Raw genomic sequence first — 18029 nt, forward strand, 5'->3', positions numbered from 1 at the left:
TGTCAGACAGCCTTAAGTAATGGTAGTGTCACCAGCACCACCTACAATGGCCAATCCATTAGTGAATCCCATTCAGCCTAACTCTTTACTCCAGTAACCTCTGTGGTAAGGAGTTCCACAGGCCAAATATGGATTATATGAAAAAAAATTCTTTTTTCAGTGTTATATATTCACACTTCCAATAGAATTCAATGTTCCCTTGCTCGTGTGTTGTAAGACAGAGTAAATATAAATGCCTGACCCACTTTTTTATCGATAGTTTCATACGGTATAAGGCTGTTAGGTAAAAAGCAAGTCCTTACTCACCTCTCCAGCACCCGAGTTTGTGCGGAGTTGGTATGGGGCTCACAAATCTGTCAGAGACCAGACAATTCGTTGATCAACGGGCTCACACCATCCTTAGCTTAAAAGCTTCGGAGTAAGTGTGGCAAGTTTATTAGGGGTGAGCATCAATGTTTATACACAGAAGTAAACAAAGTGATTAACAGATCATAATGGTCATGCATAATCAATCAAGATTCCACAGGATAAAACAGGTTAAAATGTAAATTAGAAAAGACAAAGGAGGAGATGGCTGCTTATTGGGAGGGAGGGTGTCATGAGTAGTTCGCAGGTCAGAGCTTTGATTAAAAGTTTCAGATAGAGACATCAAGTCTGGGTTAAGTTTAAACTCATGAAAAGTTCAGACTCAACATTCCTCCATTTGTAGCTTTGGGATAACTATTTACCAAAAGCTACACCCCATTTTAAGGAGCCAAGGGCCGCTTGGCAATTTCAGCCTGGGCCAACTCGAAGAGAGTAAGGCCTTTGGCTGAAGTAGGAAAAGAATAAACTGACCCACATGAGTTTTTGAGGGAGGGGACACACTGAATACAACAACACAGTATTATAAGGATTACTATGGCCCCAACAATACCGACCAAGAGTTTTTTAACCCACCCAAATCCAGGCAGCCAATTCCATAAGGCTCCCCACCAATCATAAGGTGGCTGGCCAGAGGAGTAGTTCTTAGCCATTTCCCTTAGATGTTTGGTACGTTGAAAAGTGTCAGGGTAGGTGTCATTTACAAAAACACAGCATTCTTCATTTATGAGGGCGCAAGTTCCTCCTTGGGCTGCTAACATTATGTCTAAAGCCATTCGGTTTTGCAAAGCTAACTGGTGCAGCTGGGACATTTCCCCGGCCTGATTCTCAAATAGGGTCGCAGTTTCATTGGTTACCCTGAGATATCTGTTAATTGGCACTCCTGTTTTGTCCCATGTAAGATTGTGTTGGACTGGATCTTTTACTCTAGCCGGTGGCATCCAAGTCATATTAGCAGTGGTCAGGGGAATGGGTGTGAAGGGGAGTCCCTGTTCTGCATTTACTGGAAATTGAGTACATACCCAGCAATTACTTCTATTTCCTAAAATACGAGTTTTAACCTCGTGGGAATATCTAATAAAAGCATTATCTTCATAAGCAGAAAATAAACTAAAAAGGCATGATAAAAAACATACAGTTGTCAGAATAAAAGGTCCTCTCATTTTTTTTGAGTCAATTTAAGTCTGATGTCTGAAAGAGGTAAGCTGGTCCACTGGTCAGAGGCAGTGTCCTCAGTGGTGGCAAGAGCTGCTGGTCCGTCACTGTGGTCCACTACGGCTGGCTTGACGTGGGAGTGGTGGATCCAGGATTTGCGTCCTTCCAGGAACACTGCAGTCTGGGTTGTTAAAAGAACCTGGTGGGGTCCAGTAAACCTCGGCTGGAGGGCGTTGCCACGAACGAACTTTTTGGCCCAGATGAAGTCCCCTGGTTGGAACGGGTGGATCTGTTCTTCTAGTGGCACGGTCTGGGAAAACTGCGAGGCTTTCCAAAGGGTACGGAGGCGAGCCTGTAGAAACTGGCACGCGGTCATATGATCCCCTCCCAATAGTGAAACATCAGCACGTGGTAGCGCCCCGCCTTTGAAAGGGGGGGGTGTCCATAGAGCAGTTCAAAGGGGGATAATCCCAGTACACGGGTTGGGTGAGTACGAAGGTGAAACAGGGCCAAGGGAAGTACCTGAGGCCACTTTAACCCTGTTTCCTGACAGTATTTAGCCAATGTAAGCTTAAGCTCTCTATTCATACGTTCAACTTTCCCGCTAGACTGGGGGTGGTAGGGTGTATGAAAGGAGTGTGAAATGCCCAGTCCTTGTTCTAAACGGCCAAGGACATTACCAGTAAAGTGGGGTCTGCGATCTGAATCAAGTATGAGAGGGATGCCAAAACGGGGTACAATGTCTCTAAGGAGGATCTTCGCCACTGTGGCAGCAGTACAATTAGCAGTAGGAAAAGCTTCGACCCATGAAGTCAGAGGGCAAACCAAAACAAGGAGGTGCTTTTTCCCAAAAGCCTTTGGCATATCTGCAAAGTCAATTTGAAGATGTTGAAATGGAGCAGCAGGCGGAGGTCGTCCACCCTTAATTTTGTTAAGAGGCGGAGCAGGTCCATTACGCTGACATGTGCTGCATGCTTTCACTATTGACAGGCAGTAGGGTTGAATGCCTGGAGCATACCAAAAGCGAGCGATGGTGTCCACAAGGGCGTGCGTGCCGTAGTGACCCCCCTTATCATGGTGCCAGCGAACTGCCACGGGGTATGTGGAGCGAGGGAGGCAGGCTCAGCCATCCGGCATAAGCCAGGTCCCTTTGACCAGAGTGGCTCCGAGGCTCTCCCACGACTGTAGTTCAGCAGCGGATACCGGTACGGGGTGCGGTGGAGTAAAGGGGGAGGTTACAATAGCCAACGTGGGCATGGCTAAGGGTAAGACGGCAGCCGCCTTGGTGGAGGCGTCAGCCAGGGCATTCCCACGGGTGACGGGGCTATCATCTTTAGTATGGGCCCGGCAGTGAACTACAGCCAGGACCGAGGGTTCTTGGAGGGCATCCAAAAGCTTGTGGATGAGAGGGAGGTGCTGAATGGGTTTACCGGCAGCTGTCTGGAAACCTCGAAACTTCCAGAGGTGGATGTGACAATGCACAACTCCAAAAGCATACTTGCTATCAGTAAAAATGGTAACGGTCTTACCAGCGGCCAACTGGCAAGCTTGGGCCAGGGCATAGAGTTCGGCGGCTTGGGCTCCCCAGTTGCCTGGCAGTGAGGCGGCCTCTTGAATGTCCCATTCAGAGGTGACTGCATAACCGGTGAAACGCTTGCCATCAACATAGAAGGAGCTTCCGTCCGAGAAGAGGATGCAATCAGGGTTGTCCAGTGGCACGTCAAACAGGTTGTTCCTTATCTGTAAGATGCTATGAACTACTTCCACACAGTCGTGCTGATCCTGGAGGACTGGCAGGTCAGGAAGTAAGGTAGCTGGATTAAGGGGCCCACACCTTTCAAAAATTAGGTTAGTGTCTTCTAGGAGTTCGGCCTCTAGCTGCTGCTGACGATGGGCCGAAAAGACTTGGGTCGTGCCCCTACGCAGAAGGGCTGACAAAGCATGAGAGGTCCAGACCGTGGTAAAATGACCCAGGGTCAGGCTCTTTGCCTTTGTGATCAGCAGGGCAGCTGCTGCCAGAGTCCGGGTGCAGGATGGGGTTCCCTGAGCGACAGGGTCGATCTGCTGGGAGTAAAAAGCAAGCGGGAAATGGTGGGGCCCACTCAGCTGGGTAAGGACGCCACTAGCAATTCCGCCCCTCTCGTGGACAAAAAGGTGAAAGGGTTTGCTGTAATTGCGGGGGCGGAGAGACATGGAGGAGGCCACACTGTCCTTGAGTAACTGAAAGGCTTGGATCGTGTCTGGGGACCACTGCAAAGGGTCATGAGCAAGGTTAGCAGTGAGTCGGTGGAGCGGTTTGCTCAACTCCCCGCAGGACGGCAACCAAGGGTGACAGAAGCCAATTAATCCTAAGAAACCTCGAAGTTGTTTCTTGGTGTTTGGCAGAGGGCAGTTTTGGATAGTCTTTATGCGGACTGGGTCCATTTGTCTCCCCTCTGGGGTTAACAGGAAGCCCAGATATCGGACCTTCTGTGAGACCCACTGAATCTTGCTAGGGTCTACCTTGTGGCCTCTGTTGTGTAGGTATAATAAAAGTGCCTTACCATCAATGCGGAGGGCGGCTTCTTCACGGTTACCTAGTAGGATGTCATCTACGTATAGGACTAACGTGGATCCCTGTGGACTGGTGAAGCCTTCCAAGTCGTGGCGGAGGCATTGGCTGAAAATCGTGGGGCTGTCTCTGTAGCCTTGAGGAAGTCGTTGCCAGACATAACTTTGTCCCTCCCAGGTGAAACCAAAGAGATATTGAGAGTCTGGGTGCACAGGAATGCTGAAAAAGGCTGATTTTAAGTCAATAACAGTGAACCACTCAGCATCCCAGGGGATTTGGCTGATGATAGTAGCTGGATCAGGAACTACTGCATGAAGAGGGACCACATACTGATTAATAACCCGTAGATCCTGTACAAAGCGCCAACGAATAGGGTCTCCGTCCTTTTTAGGAGGCTTTTTGACAGGCAGTATTACAGGGAGTGCGCTGAGGGCGGACTAGCTTTTGTGCAATGAATCCCTCGACAATGGGGCGGATGCCCTCCCGGGCTTCCAGCGACAGGGGGTATTGGGGGACTGACGGGGGGGCTAAGGAGGGCTTCACTTGAATCCTTACTGGCTCTGCCGAAAGGAGCAGGCCAACATCAGTGTCAGAAATTCCCCAGAGGGTTGAAGGCAAGTCAGTGAGGTCAGGGGAGAGAGAGGGGGGGTTCCCAATTACCCTGAGTTGGGGCCGAATCTCCTAACACTGTCATCAATAATCCTACCCCTTCAGGAGTGCAGGTTAAAGTAGCCTCAAGCTTACAGAGTAAATCCCGGCCCATCAAAGGGATCGGACAAGCTGGGGAAAAAAGAAAACGGTGAGAAAAACATTTATCAGCATAAATAACATTTAGAGGCAAAGTGAGTCCCAGAGGCTGTGGGTTGCCTTCCACCCCAGTTGCAGTTTTAACCTCAGAGGACAGCCAGGGAGAGGGGGCATGATTTAAAAGAGAGAAAGTAGCTCCAGTATCAATGAGGAAAGAGACAGGCAGTCCTTGGACTGAAAGGGTTAGAGGAGGCTCTTTGCTGGGAGGGGAGAAAGTGAGGAAGGAGCCGGCTAAAGACATTAAGGAAATAAGACCATCACATTGTTTGCCTTCGCCCCCGGGGTACCGTCATTGAGAAGGCTGAGTTTGCTGCAGCTGCTGCTGTTGCCCGTAGTTGATCCAGGCCTGAGGAACGGGCTGGGCTGGTGGTGCAGGGGTGTATTCGTCCCTGGTGTAAGTATCTGTGGATGCGACCGGACCCTCTGGGCGTCCCCAGGGGCATTCACGTTTAAAGTGACCGGCCGGGCTGTTCGCACTGAAAACAATTTCCTGGTGGCTGGGGTTGCCAGGACCCTCTTCCCCGAGCACCCTGAAATCCCCTGCCACGGCCACGGCCTCTGCCTTGAATACCGCCGCGAAAAGCTAAAGCCATCAACTTATATTCTTCCTTTTTCTCTTTCTTTTTACTACTTTCCCTTTCTTTCTCCCATGCAAAATCAGCTACGTCCAACACTGAAGTGACTGACTCACCTCCCCAACCAGGGCGAAACTTTAAGAAATAATCCCTTACAGGGGGTACTGACTGATTCACAAAAAATGAAATAAGAGTAGTATGCATCCTGCTGCATCTGCTTGATCTTTTGCCTAGTAATTACTCCTCCCGAGGTGTGCCCTTCCATTTCCTCCTTATCCCTCTGCAGAGATTCCGATCTGGAGTCCTGCAGATTCCCCTCTGCACTCTGGAGAGAGTCCCCTTGCGGAGGAATAGGGGCAGGTGCAGTGGGGACCAACTGACGAGTTAAAACACGCCGTGGTTTACACCCTTCATCGAAATAACATGGAGGGGGTTCACTCTCGGAAGAATACCTGACTGCCATAATTTTTAAAGATTTCCACAGCTCTGCTGCTGTGTCCCAACAAAACCAGTAACATAACTGTCCCGGATGGTCTTTTTCGATCTGGCTCCTTACTCCTCTTAAGGCAGCCTGTTCGAAAGAGCCATACGAAGGCCACCTCATCTCCGGGTCGGCCAATACCGCGGTATACCCAGTCCAATTCCTTACACACAGTGTGTACAACTTCCTCCTAGACATTCCTGTCTGTACTGGGAGTTTCCCTTCATTCCATAACTTATTTACAATCCCCAGCGGACTCTCAAGAGGCACGCTAGTCCCTTGACCCGTGGTGTCTGACAGGAGCCCTCCAACTGGCGTTTATCCTGCTGTCCAGTACACGACCCCTCAATATTGAATTGGCTGGGAGAAATCTCCCGTGGCGCCTGCCAATTCGTATATGAGTGGTCTGGCCACTGGACAGAGGCACCGCACCAGAAGGAATCCCGGACGAGCCCCCAAATTGTTAGGTAAAAAGCAAGTCCTTACTCACCTCTCCAGCACCCGAGTTTGTGCGGAGGTGGTATGGGGCTCACAAATCTGTCAGAGACCAGACAATTCGTTGATCAACGGGCTCACAACATCCTTAGCTTAAAAGCTTCGGAGTAAGTGTGGCAAGTTTATTAGGGGTGAGCATCAATGTTTATACACAGAAGTAAACAAAGTGATTAACAGATCATAATGGTCATGCATAATCAATCAAGATTCTACAGGATAAAACAGGTTAAAATGTAAATTAGAAGAGACAAAGGAGGAGATGGCTGCTTATTGGGAGGGAGGGTGTCATGAGTAGTTCGCAGGTCAGAGCTTTGATTAAAAGTTTCAGATAGAGACATCAAGTCTGGGTTAAGTTTAAACTCATGAAAAGTTCAGACTCAACAAGGCCAGAAGGGACCGTTCAATCATCCAGTCTGAATTCCTGTATAACATGGGGCATTAAATTTCACCCAGTTACCCCTGTGTTGAGCCTAATAACTTGTGTTTGACTAAAGCCTGGTCTACTCCTGGATTTTACATCATAGAATCCTAGAGCCACAGCGGGAGAAAGAACAGCCAGAGTCAGCTAATCTAAGCCCCTGCCAAGATGCAGGATTTGTTGTGTCTAAGCCATCCAGGACAGAAGACTGTCCAGCCTCCTTTAGAAAACCTGCAATAAAGGAGCCTCCAGGATTTCCCGAGGCTTCTGTTGCATTAGCTTCCTGTCCGTACAGTTCGGAAGTCTATCCTGAGATTTAATCTAAATCTGTTTTGCTGTAGTTTGAGCCCATGGCCTCTTCTACTGCCCTCTGTGGCAAGAGTTGAACGATTGTTCTCCATCTTTTTTATGGCAGCCTTTCAAGTATCCAAAGACCAGTGCCATATCCTCCTCAATCTCCTCTTTTCCAAGCTAAACATAACCAGTTCCTTCAGCATTCGCTCATATGACCTCTGGTCATTTCCAGATTCGCTTTGTCCTTCCTATACATTGGAGACTAAAATTAGACACAGTACTCCTTTGCCTTGCGTGCTATATCTCCATAAATTACATTTCCTTTTTTTCTGCAACAGCAACAGCAAAAAAATCCACACCCTTGAGAGATTTAGCTATATCAACCTCACCTGGATATAGTTGGCATGGGGATCAATGGAAGAAGTTTTCTATACACTTAGATACCAACTCTTGGGGAGGTGGATTACCTATACTGATGCGAGAACCCCTGCCATGGGTGTAAGTAGTGTCTACACTGAAGCGGTAAGGCAGAGCCACTGTACCATTTAAAGTGTAGACAAGTCCTCAAGCAGACCTTCCAGAAAAACATCCAGTCTGGATCTACAGACATGGAGAACTGGAGAATCCACCACTTCCCTTTGCAGTTTGTTCCAAATGTTAATCACCCTCAGGACTAAAAAATTGACTCTTATTTCCAGCTGCTATTTGTCTGGCTTCATCTTCCAGTTATTAGGCCTTGCTCTGCCTTTCTCTACTAGATTTCAGAGCCAGTTATTTGTTTGTGTGTCTCTCTATATATGTATATGTTGCTTTTTCCCCCCCTATCTGCTGCCTTCACTTTCCACTGAACAGAATTTGTAGCCAAAGTTGTGTACACTCTTAACTGTGGTATTGAGGCTTCTTAGCTCTCTAATAAACTCTTCGTAAAGAACATCCAATTCTCATTCACATTGTTCTCTCGACATTTCTCCTCCCGATCAGTTTTGCTGACAATTTGTTTAAGCTTTGGGGAATTAGCCTTTCTGAAACAAAAAGTGTCCATAGATGTTACTGGTTGGAAACTGATCTCTGTTTGTCCATTTGAATGTAATCCGTTCCATTCTTTGTTTTCCTCTCCTCTATCATAAGCCCCCTTCTTTGTCTCTTCTCTAAACTAAACAGTCCCAGACTTTTCAGTCCGCATATGGCAGCGTCCCCCATTCTCATAGCCTGCCTTGGAAATCCCCTTTTCATTTGCTATATCCTTTATAGAGACTGGGTGACCAAAATGGAGCACATGTCCAGACCAGGTTATTCTCCATCCCATTCCTTAGGCATCCAAACATTATCTTTGTTTTGGCCACTGCTGTGAATGAGCCAAGCTGCTATCAGTGATGCCCAGGTCTTTCCCCAGAGACGTCCTCTAGTTGTGATGTTTCCCTCTGGTACATATTTAGTTAAAGGTTTGGTATTTTTCCACTCTTAGATTTTAAGCAACTGAGTGAATGGGGAACTCCCTACAGCATGGACTCTCTAGCCTGGCTTTCATTGCATTAAGGAACAATGATGAATAACCAGCTTCCACACTCGTGTTTCCTGCTAATGCCTATTAAGTTTCCCAGCAACACAACATGTAGGAATTATTGTCACACAAAGGTTATTTTTTTTTATAATTCATTTATCTGAATAATGAACATGTCATTTTTTAGTGTGTCAAGAGAGGACAATCTGCTTCACTCATGACAACAACCTCCAGTAGTACACGTAGGGTCTCATATTAACATTGTCTCTCCATCCAGGCATTTGCACTGCGACCATCGCCGTAGACACTGATCACATACAATAAGTCAGGGAAACATATGGTACATACAGGAGACACCGTTCTGCCTCAGATTTGGACACCTTCTCCCCTACTCCATGTCAGATTCCAACACAAGCGACTTCACCAACCCCTCCACCTTCATCCTGCTGGGCATTCCTGGCCTGGAGGTAGCGCATACCTGGCTCTCTATTCCCTTCTGTGCCATGTACGTCATAGCCATCTTGGGGAACTCCACCATATTGTTCATTGTGAAGAGGGAGAGGAGCCTCCATGTGCCCATGTACTATTTCCTCTGCATGCTGGCCATCACTGACCTGGTCCTGTCCACGTCCATCCTGCCCAAAATGCTGAGCATCTTCTGGTTCAATTCCAGGGAGATCGATTTCAGTGCCTGCCTCACCCAGATGTACTTCATTCACTGCTTCTCAGTGATGGAGTCTGGGATCCTCGTAGCCATGGCTCTGGATCGCTACGTGGCCATCTGCCATCCCCTGAGACATTCCACCATCCTGACAAACCCCGTGGTGGCCAAGATTGGCCTGGCTGTGGTGCTGCGCAGTGCCATGCTCGTACTGCCCTCTCCCTTCATAGCGAGAAGGTGGCCATATTGTACAACTAACATTATCCCCCACTCGTACTGTGAGTACATGGCCATGGTGAAGCTGGCCTGTGCCGACATCCGCATTAGTAGTTACTACAGCCTCTCTGTGGTATTGTCTGTTATTGGACTGGATGTGTTTTTTATCACAGTGTCCTACACCCAGATCCTCAGGGCCATCTTCAGCCTCCCCACAAAGGACGCCCGGCTCAAGGCTTTTGGGACCTGCGGCTCCCACCTCTTTGTCATCTTAGCCTTTTATATACCAGGTCTCTTCTCCTTTCTCACACACCGGTTTGGCCACAATGTGCCCCTGCAGTTCCATATTCTCAGTGCCAACATGTACCTCCTGGTGCCCCCCATGCTAAATCCTGTCATCTATGGGGTGAGGACCAAAGAGATTCGGGGCAGGCTGCTCCATCTTTTTACCCATAAAGGAACCTAAACATTTTCTCCTGGTGCCCTGGCTCTCAGACTGAGCACAGCTGACTGCTGATGTGGTGCTGGGCCCTCTTTTCTGAATCACTGACTGAGCAGTCAAAAGACATTAAATCCTTTCCTGATCATACTGTTCTGTGTCAGCCTGACAGCCTGGGGAACCGGTCTGTGTATGGCTCATTGGGTGGCCACCTTTCTAATTGCTGGTAACTGCACCCTTGAAACCTCTCCGCTTACTCCACCTCTTCAGCCAAGGGTACACCCCTGCTCTGCCTCTTCTGTCCAAGATCCCAGCTCTGTCAGTCGCTCCTCTCCTCCCCTCTCCCGTCACTCACTGGATCATTTCCACTTCCCTCCTCACATCCACAGCTGCAAGGGAGACATTTCAGATTTTCTTAGGGTGCATCCACTTGGACCATGATTCCAGGGGCTTCTTAGGCTCTTGAAAACTCTTGGGTTTTGGCAGATAACTTAGCAATTAGTTGACAGGAGCACAGTATCTAATTCCTATATAAAAGAAAGAAAGAGAAATAAATATTAGACCCACTCAGCTCTAATACTAAAGTGTTCTGATATCTTGTGGCAAGTCACTTAACGGACACTGGTTGTGTTTAAAATTTTAATGTATACTATTACTTTGTTACTAGCTCCACACAGAGAGAGAGAGAGAGAGAGAGAGAGGCCCCATCAGGACTCCTGGGTTCAATCTCAGTTCTAGGAGGGGAGCGGGGTCTGGTAGGTTATGGCAGGCAACAGATACATCTGGGGTCTGTATAAGAACACGAGAAGGGCCATACTGGATAAGACCAGTGGTCCATCTAGTCCAGTATTCTGTCTTCCAACAGTGGCCAATGCTAATGCTTCAGAGGGAATGAACAGAACAGAGTAATTGTTAGGGTCCCCCACTCTGAACTTTGGGGTACAAATGTAGGAACCCACATGAAAGACCACCTCTTTTTATATTCTACCATCTTAGGTTAGAGCTTCCCCAAGGCAAAAATTACTCCCCTTGTTTGGATGGTATTGCTGCCACCACCAAGTGATTTACAGAAACATTCAGGGAAGAGTCACTTGGAATCCCTATCCCCAAAATATCCCCCCAAGTACCTTCACACCCTTTCCTGGGGAGCCTTGAGAATAATATACCGATCAGTTGCCTAAGCAATGTGAGAACAGATGAGACCCTTTGTCCTCAGGACACTGAAATCAATCAGGTTCTTAAAAGAAGAACTTTATTTAGAAAGAAAAAAAATAAAAGAATCACACCTGCAAAATCAGGATTTCTTGTAACTTTACAGAGTAATAAAAAGATTTAAAACACAGAGGATTCCCTTCTGTACTCAGCTTCATGGTTACAAAAACAGGAATAAAAATACCTCTGTACAATAGGAAAATTTACAAGCCAAAACAAAAGATAAACTAATGCATTTCCTTGTCCTACTTACAATTTCTGTGGTTTTGGATGGATTATTCCAGGTATATTTTCAGGAGATATTGTACCAGCTTGGCTTCACCCTCCATCTCTCCACAAAACGGAACAACAAACAAATCCTCCCCCCCCACATTTGAAAGTATCCTCTTCCTCATTGGTCTTTCTGGTCAGGTGCCAAGTAGGTTATGTGAACTGCTTAACTCCTTACAGGTAAGGCAATCCAGTACAGCTACTAAGGAGGGGTTTTGTTGCTACCCTTCCCCCTATATTCATGACAGCAGTCATTATTCATTTGTCACCTACCACCAGCTTACTGATAAACAGCAGCTAGGGACACCATCTCATCTCTGTCCATGGGCTAGCTACAGGACCTCCTCCCTCAATATATAATCAGTTCTTTTTTGAATCCTGTTATAGTTTTTGCCTTTGCAACATCTCAGCAAAAAAAAAAGGTTGTTTGTTTGAAAATGAAACCTTTGTTTTAAATCTGCTTCCTATTAATTTCATTGCGTGACCCCTAGTTCTGTGTTTTCTGAAGGAGTAAATAAGGTTTCCTTATTCGATTTTTCAACACCAGTCATGATTTTATAAACCTATCGCATATCACCCCTTAGTCATCTGATTTCAAAGTTGAAAAGCCCAAGTCTTACGTTGTCCTTCCCTGTACCTTATCCAAATCCAGTAAATCTTTTTTGAGATATGGTGACCAAATCTGAGTGCACCATTCGACGTATAAGTCCACGTGGTTAAAGATTGGCACACGTATAAACTGAAAATGAGGTCTCCTAATTGAAGGTGTCAGACAGACTATACTAAGGGTGCCACCAGAACCACCTACAATGGTCAATCCATTTTTGATTCCCATTCAGCTAAGCTTTTTTCTCCAATAATGTCACTGCCAAGGAGTTCCACAGGCCAAATATGAAGTATTTTGACAATTTTCTTTTCTCAGTGGTATATGTTCAGATTTTCAAGGTAATTGATTGTTTGTGTGCAGTGAAACAGACAAAATATAAATGCCTGATCTACTTTCTTTGACAATAGATTCATAAGATTTAAGGTCAGAAGGGACCATTTGATCATCCAGCCTGACATCCTGTATAACACAGGCCATTAAATTTTACCCAGTTACACCTGAATCGAGCTTCATAACTTGTGTGTGAATAAGACCTGTTCCACTCTAGGATTTTACATGATGGAAACATAAGATATGGGATTAGACAAGAATGCAAGGGTCAGCAAGTCTGACCCCCTGCCAAGATACAGGATGTGTTGTGTCTAAACCATCTCACAGAGATTGGCATCCCACCACCTATGGGATACGTCCAGCGAAGGAGCTTCCACAACCTTCCAAAGCGTCTGTTCCATTGTCCTCTTGGTCTTAAAGTTAGGAAGTTTTTTCTCAGATATAATCGAAATCTGCTATACTGGAGTTTGAACCCACTGCCTGTTGTCCTGTGCTCTGCGGCAAGAGATAATAACATTCCTCCATCTTTCTTATCACCAACTTTCAAGTATCTGAAGATGGCTCCATGTCCCCCTTACTCTCCTCTTTTCCAAACAAAATACAAATGATTGCTTCGGCCCTTGCTCGTATGGCTTGCTTTGTATCCCTTTGATCATCGTTGTCACTTGCCTCTGGATCCTTTCCAATTTCTCTACATCCTTCCTATACATCGGTGACCCAAACTAGACACAATATTCCATCTGAGGCCTAACCAGTGCCAAGTAGTTGAGTACTATCACCTCCCATGATTTCCATTTGCCTTTTTTTAAAAAATCCACACCCCTGACAGGTGTAGCTATATCAACCTTACACTGGTGTAGCCGGCATTAGGTCAATGGAAGAATTCTTCAATCGACCTAGCTACCACCTCTTCGGGAGGTGGATTAACTATGCTGATGGGAGAACCCCTGATGTCGGTGTAAGTAGTGTCAATGTTGAAGCACTGCAGCAGCACCATTGTAGCTTTTGAAGTACAGACAAGCTCTCAAGCAGATCTTCCAGAAAAGCATCCAGTCTAGATCTGCACACGTGTGGAGTTGGAGAATCCATCACTTCCCTTCTCGGTGTGTTCCAAATGTTCATTGCTCTGAATGCCAAACATTGGGCCATTATTTCCAACTGCAATTTGTCTGCCTTCAGATTCCAAAGATTGGCTCTTGTTCTGCCTTTCTTCAGTAGATTAAAGAGCATGTTATTGGTATTTAAGATTAGTAAATGAAGCTCTTTAAGATTCCCTCTCTGACCTGCATTTTCTCCAGTCTCCAAGCATTTTTCTGGCTCCTTTCTGCACCCTCTCCACTTTTTCAACATCATTTCTGAAGTGTGGACCTGGGAGTGGACACAGTTGTTTTCACCAATGCCATGTGCAGAGGTAAAATCCTTCCCCTGCTCCAGCTCACCACTCCCGCTTATGTATCCAAGGATCACATCAGCACTTTTGGCCACAGCATCACGCTGGGAGCTCATGATGAGTTGGTTGTCTACAATGACTCCCAAATCCTTTCCAGGGTCCCTGTGTCCTGTAATGCAGTGCCCTGGTCTGTGGGTCGAGCCTGCATTCCCTGTTCCGAGAGGATCCCTTTGCATTTGTCTGTATTAAAACAATTTGTTTGCATGGGCCCAGCTCACCAAATGGTTCAAATCAATTGGAATGCCTGCCCTGGCCTCTTCCACAGAACCCCATAGAAAGACCCCCTTCACTAACAATGGCCCATTGACAACTGCTTTCTAAGATCTTTCAGGTAGCCAGTTTTTAGTTCATTTTACATGTGCTCTTCTGATATTGCAAGGTGTTCATTTTTTATTGAATACATTAAGTTTAACACAGAACTGTCCTGTATTTGCCTCCTCCCTGTCTTTTTGGCTCTCTGACTGTGTCATAAACGGACAGTTAAGGGTTAATGCCTCTTTTACCTGTAAAGGGTTAAGAAGTTCACCTAGCCTAGCTGACACCTGACCAGAGGAACCAGTCTGGGGACAAGATGTTTCAAGAAGACGGGAGGGAAGTTTTCCTTTATCTTAGGGTATGTCTACACTACCAGATTAGTTCGATTTAACTTAATTCGAATTTGTGGAATCGACTTTACAAAGTCGAATTTGTGTGTCCACACTAAATTCGACTTTGTGAGTCCACACTAATGGGGCAAGCGTCGACATTGGAAGCGGTGCACTGTGGGAAGCTATCCCACAGTTCCCGCAGTCCCCGCTGCCCATTGGAATTCTGGGATTTCCCCACAATGCATGCTGGGGGGAAAAATGTGTCGAGGGTGGTCTTGGGTAACTATCATCATTCAACGTGCTTTCGGACGTCTCAAGGGGAGATGGAGGAGCTTACTGACTCGCTCTGATCTCAGCGAAACCAATATCACCATTGTTATTGCAGCTTGCTGTGTGCCCCACAATCTCTGTGAGAGCAAGGGGGAGACCTTTATGGTGGGATGGGAGGTTGAGGCAAATCACCTGGCTGCAGATTACGCTCAGCCAGACAGCTGTGCGATTAGAAGAGCCCAGCGGGAATCTCTGTGCATCCGGGAGGCTTTGAAAGCTAGATTCCTCAGGGAGCAGGGTAACCTGTGACTGTTCAGTTTCTTTACAGAGAAGCTGAACCTGCCCCTGCTTCAGTTACTGTGACTTTCTTCTGCGGTTACATACCCCGTTCACCACGTTTCCCCCCTTCCAACACATGTTTAAAAATAAAGTTAATGGAACATTGTTAATTAACAACGTTTTCTTTATTAATGACTTCGCGTTAAAGGGTTGAAACAGGGACGCAGACTGTGGTGGGTAGGGTGTGCAGTGATGTTAACACCGCTTCTACACTCGAGGAATGATAGGCTCCTGCTCCTAGAGCGGTCTGCAGTGCCGGACTGGTTGTTTCAATGGAGCCTGCCATCCCTCCTTTTTGGGACTCTGTGTGCGGGGGCTATGTGACCTTGTGGCGGGGGAGGACGGTTACAGATTCTCTGCTGCGTGGCTCTGTGGTCCGGGACAAGGACCACTGCATAAGTTCTGTAACCGCCCTCCCATGCCACAAAGTCACGTACCCCCCACCCACACAGAACATGGAAAACACCTCCCAGACCGACCAGGGTGCCTACTGACTGCACTGTGTGTGTGACCTGCTCTTGATCCTGCCCCCGTGTCTGTACCCTGGTAAAGGTGACTGTCCTATGCAATTAACAACCCCCTCCCCGCCCCCTTCACAGACAGTCTTCTGTAGAAAAACTTGACGGAAATAGTAATTAACAGCAAACTACTTTTAATAATCAACTACACAGTTAGGGGATGAAACTGGGATTGGGGCTTCGGTGAGCCAGGAAGGGAAGGACTTCTCAACATTTAGGGAATGAGAGCCTTCTTGTATTTGTGCACTCTGCAGGGGTGCAGTGACAGTTTTCACGGCCCCTGTCGCTCCCCCTTGTTACTTTGGGTGAGGGGGGTTTGGGACTTTGTGGTGGGGGAGGACGGTTGCAGATACATTGCAGGGGGACTCTGTCCTCCTGCCTGCGTCCTGCAGAACATCCACAAGGCGCCGGAGCGTGTCAGATTTTCCCTGGGCATTTCCTGTGTGGCTGGTCAGAACATCCAAGCTCGGACTGCTGTCCAGAGCGTCAACAGAGTGATGCACAGTGGGATAGCTCCCGGAGCTACTAAGGTCGATTTCCGTCCACACATAGCCTAATTCGACATAGCCATGTCAAATTTTGCACTACTCCCCTCGTCGGGGAGGAGTACAGAATTCAAACTAAAGAGCCCTCTAGGTCGAACTAATTAGCTTCCTGGTGTGGATGGGTGCATGGTTAAGTCAAATTAACGCTGCTAAATTCGACATAAACTCCTAGTGTAGACCAGGCCTCAGTGTTAGTTTCAGTTTGGGGCCAAAGTGAAAAGACCCAGGAATCAAACAGGGCAGTGAGTATTAAAGAAGAAATAAATTAGTTTATGTTTATTTTCTTTTGTGACTTGTCTTGTGCATTAGAGGGATAATCAAATTGGGTCTTTTGTGTAACTAAGATTTTGCCCAGGGGAACATCCTCTGTGTTTTGAATCTGTTCTCTGTGGAGTAGCTTGTATGCTAATCTCACAGAGGTATTTCTTTTACCCCTTTTCTTTAATTAAAAGCCTTCTTTTTAAGAACCTGATTGATTTTTCCTTGTTTTAAGATCCAAGGGGTTTGGATCGGTGTTCACCAGGAACTTGGTGGAGAAGTCTCTCAAGTTTACCGAGGGAACGGTTACAGTATTTGGGAGGGAGAGATTTTGTGGGTAGAGACAGAGTTTTCCAAATGACTCATAAACAGCTGTTTTAAATGATTTGGGTCCTGGCACTATACTGATCTAAGCTGGTAATTAAGCTTAGGGGTTCCCATGCAGGTCTCCACAGCTGTACCCTAAAGTTCGGAGTGAGGGTGAAACCTATGACAGGCTGCCTCACTGTGTACTTCTGGTTACAAGTGAGATGTCCGGGGGATAAAACTAGGCTCAGGGCCTAGTCTCTAGGTGCACAGCTCTCTGCTCACAGCGAGAGGCACTAGAATGGAAGCTGCACCCTGAGAATGGGCCTAATAACCTGTAGCCAGAGGCAGGTCTCTAGCCTCTATTTTTGTTTCATGAGTGGCTGGCAAAAGCTTTCCTGTAACTTCGCTAGGTGTGTCCCTGCCTGTGAATGTCTGAGTGAGTGCAGGGCCTGGAGGAGTTTGCAGCTTTTCACTTTATCACAGTGTGGGAGGGGGCCCAGACTGGTATGCCAGAGGGCTCAGCTGTACCCCAGTTCCAGGTTTCACCCCAGGAAATTCGGTCATAGTGGCACAGTGATGAGCTGGAGATCAGTCAAAGAGGTTACCAGTTTATTTGCTGATTTTGGGAAAGGGAAATAGTGATAGAAAAACATCAAAATAAGTGAAAACAGCAAAACAATTGTGAAGTTGGAGCTATTCAGATTGCAGGCAGCAGATAAAGAAGAACATAGGAGAATTTTGGAGCTGACTCAGGGCAAGGCTGCCAGAGAGGAGGCTGACCACAGGAGGGCTATGAAACTAACACAACAAGAAATTGAGAAGAAAGAGGGCGAGCGGAAACACCAATTGGAAAAGCAGAACCAGAACCTTCCCACTCCACCGATTCCCACCTCTTCAAAAATCCCAAACTGGGAACAGTTGTATCCTGCATACAATGAGGCTTAATACTTCACTACGTTGGAGAGGCTGTGTGTGATTCCTAAGATTCCTGATGAGTGGAATATGCCCACATTAGTTGCAAAGTTAACTGGTAAAGCACTGGATTTATTCAATAAACTGGCAAGTGAGGAAGTTTTAGATTATTGTAAATTCAAAGAAATGTTTTTTAAACAATTTCAGAATTACCCCTGAGAGATATAGAGTTAAATGTAGGAATCCTATCAGGGTGCTGAGATGGGCAATGTGGAATATTTAAACAAAATTAAAAAATTGATGGGAAGTGGGTAGGGGGCAAAGGTGTTACAAGCTTTGAAAGAATATTTGAATTGGTTATTCAGGGTATGTCTACACTACGGGATTATTCCGATTTTACAGAAACCGATATTTGGCAACAGATTGTATAAAGTTGAGTGCACGCGGCCACACTAAGCACATTAAT

At 46.6% G+C, this 18029-nt stretch overlaps 1 protein-coding gene across 1 annotated transcript; it reads left to right on the forward strand.

Annotated features, from left to right (window-relative positions):
* The first annotated feature begins 9029 nt into the window (after positions 1-9029).
* LOC120379379 (olfactory receptor 52B2-like) lies at positions 9030-9983 on the forward strand. The gene has a single exon (XM_039497163.1). The coding sequence runs from the start codon at positions 9036-9038 to the stop codon at positions 9981-9983; it is 948 nt and encodes a 315-aa protein (XP_039353097.1). The 5' UTR covers positions 9030-9035.
* Positions 9984-18029: the final 8046 nt, after the last annotated feature.

Source organism: Mauremys reevesii, linkage group 1, assembly GCF_016161935.1.
Source record: "Mauremys reevesii isolate NIE-2019 linkage group 1, ASM1616193v1, whole genome shotgun sequence".
Classification (NCBI taxonomy): Eukaryota; Metazoa; Chordata; order Testudines; family Geoemydidae; genus Mauremys; species Mauremys reevesii.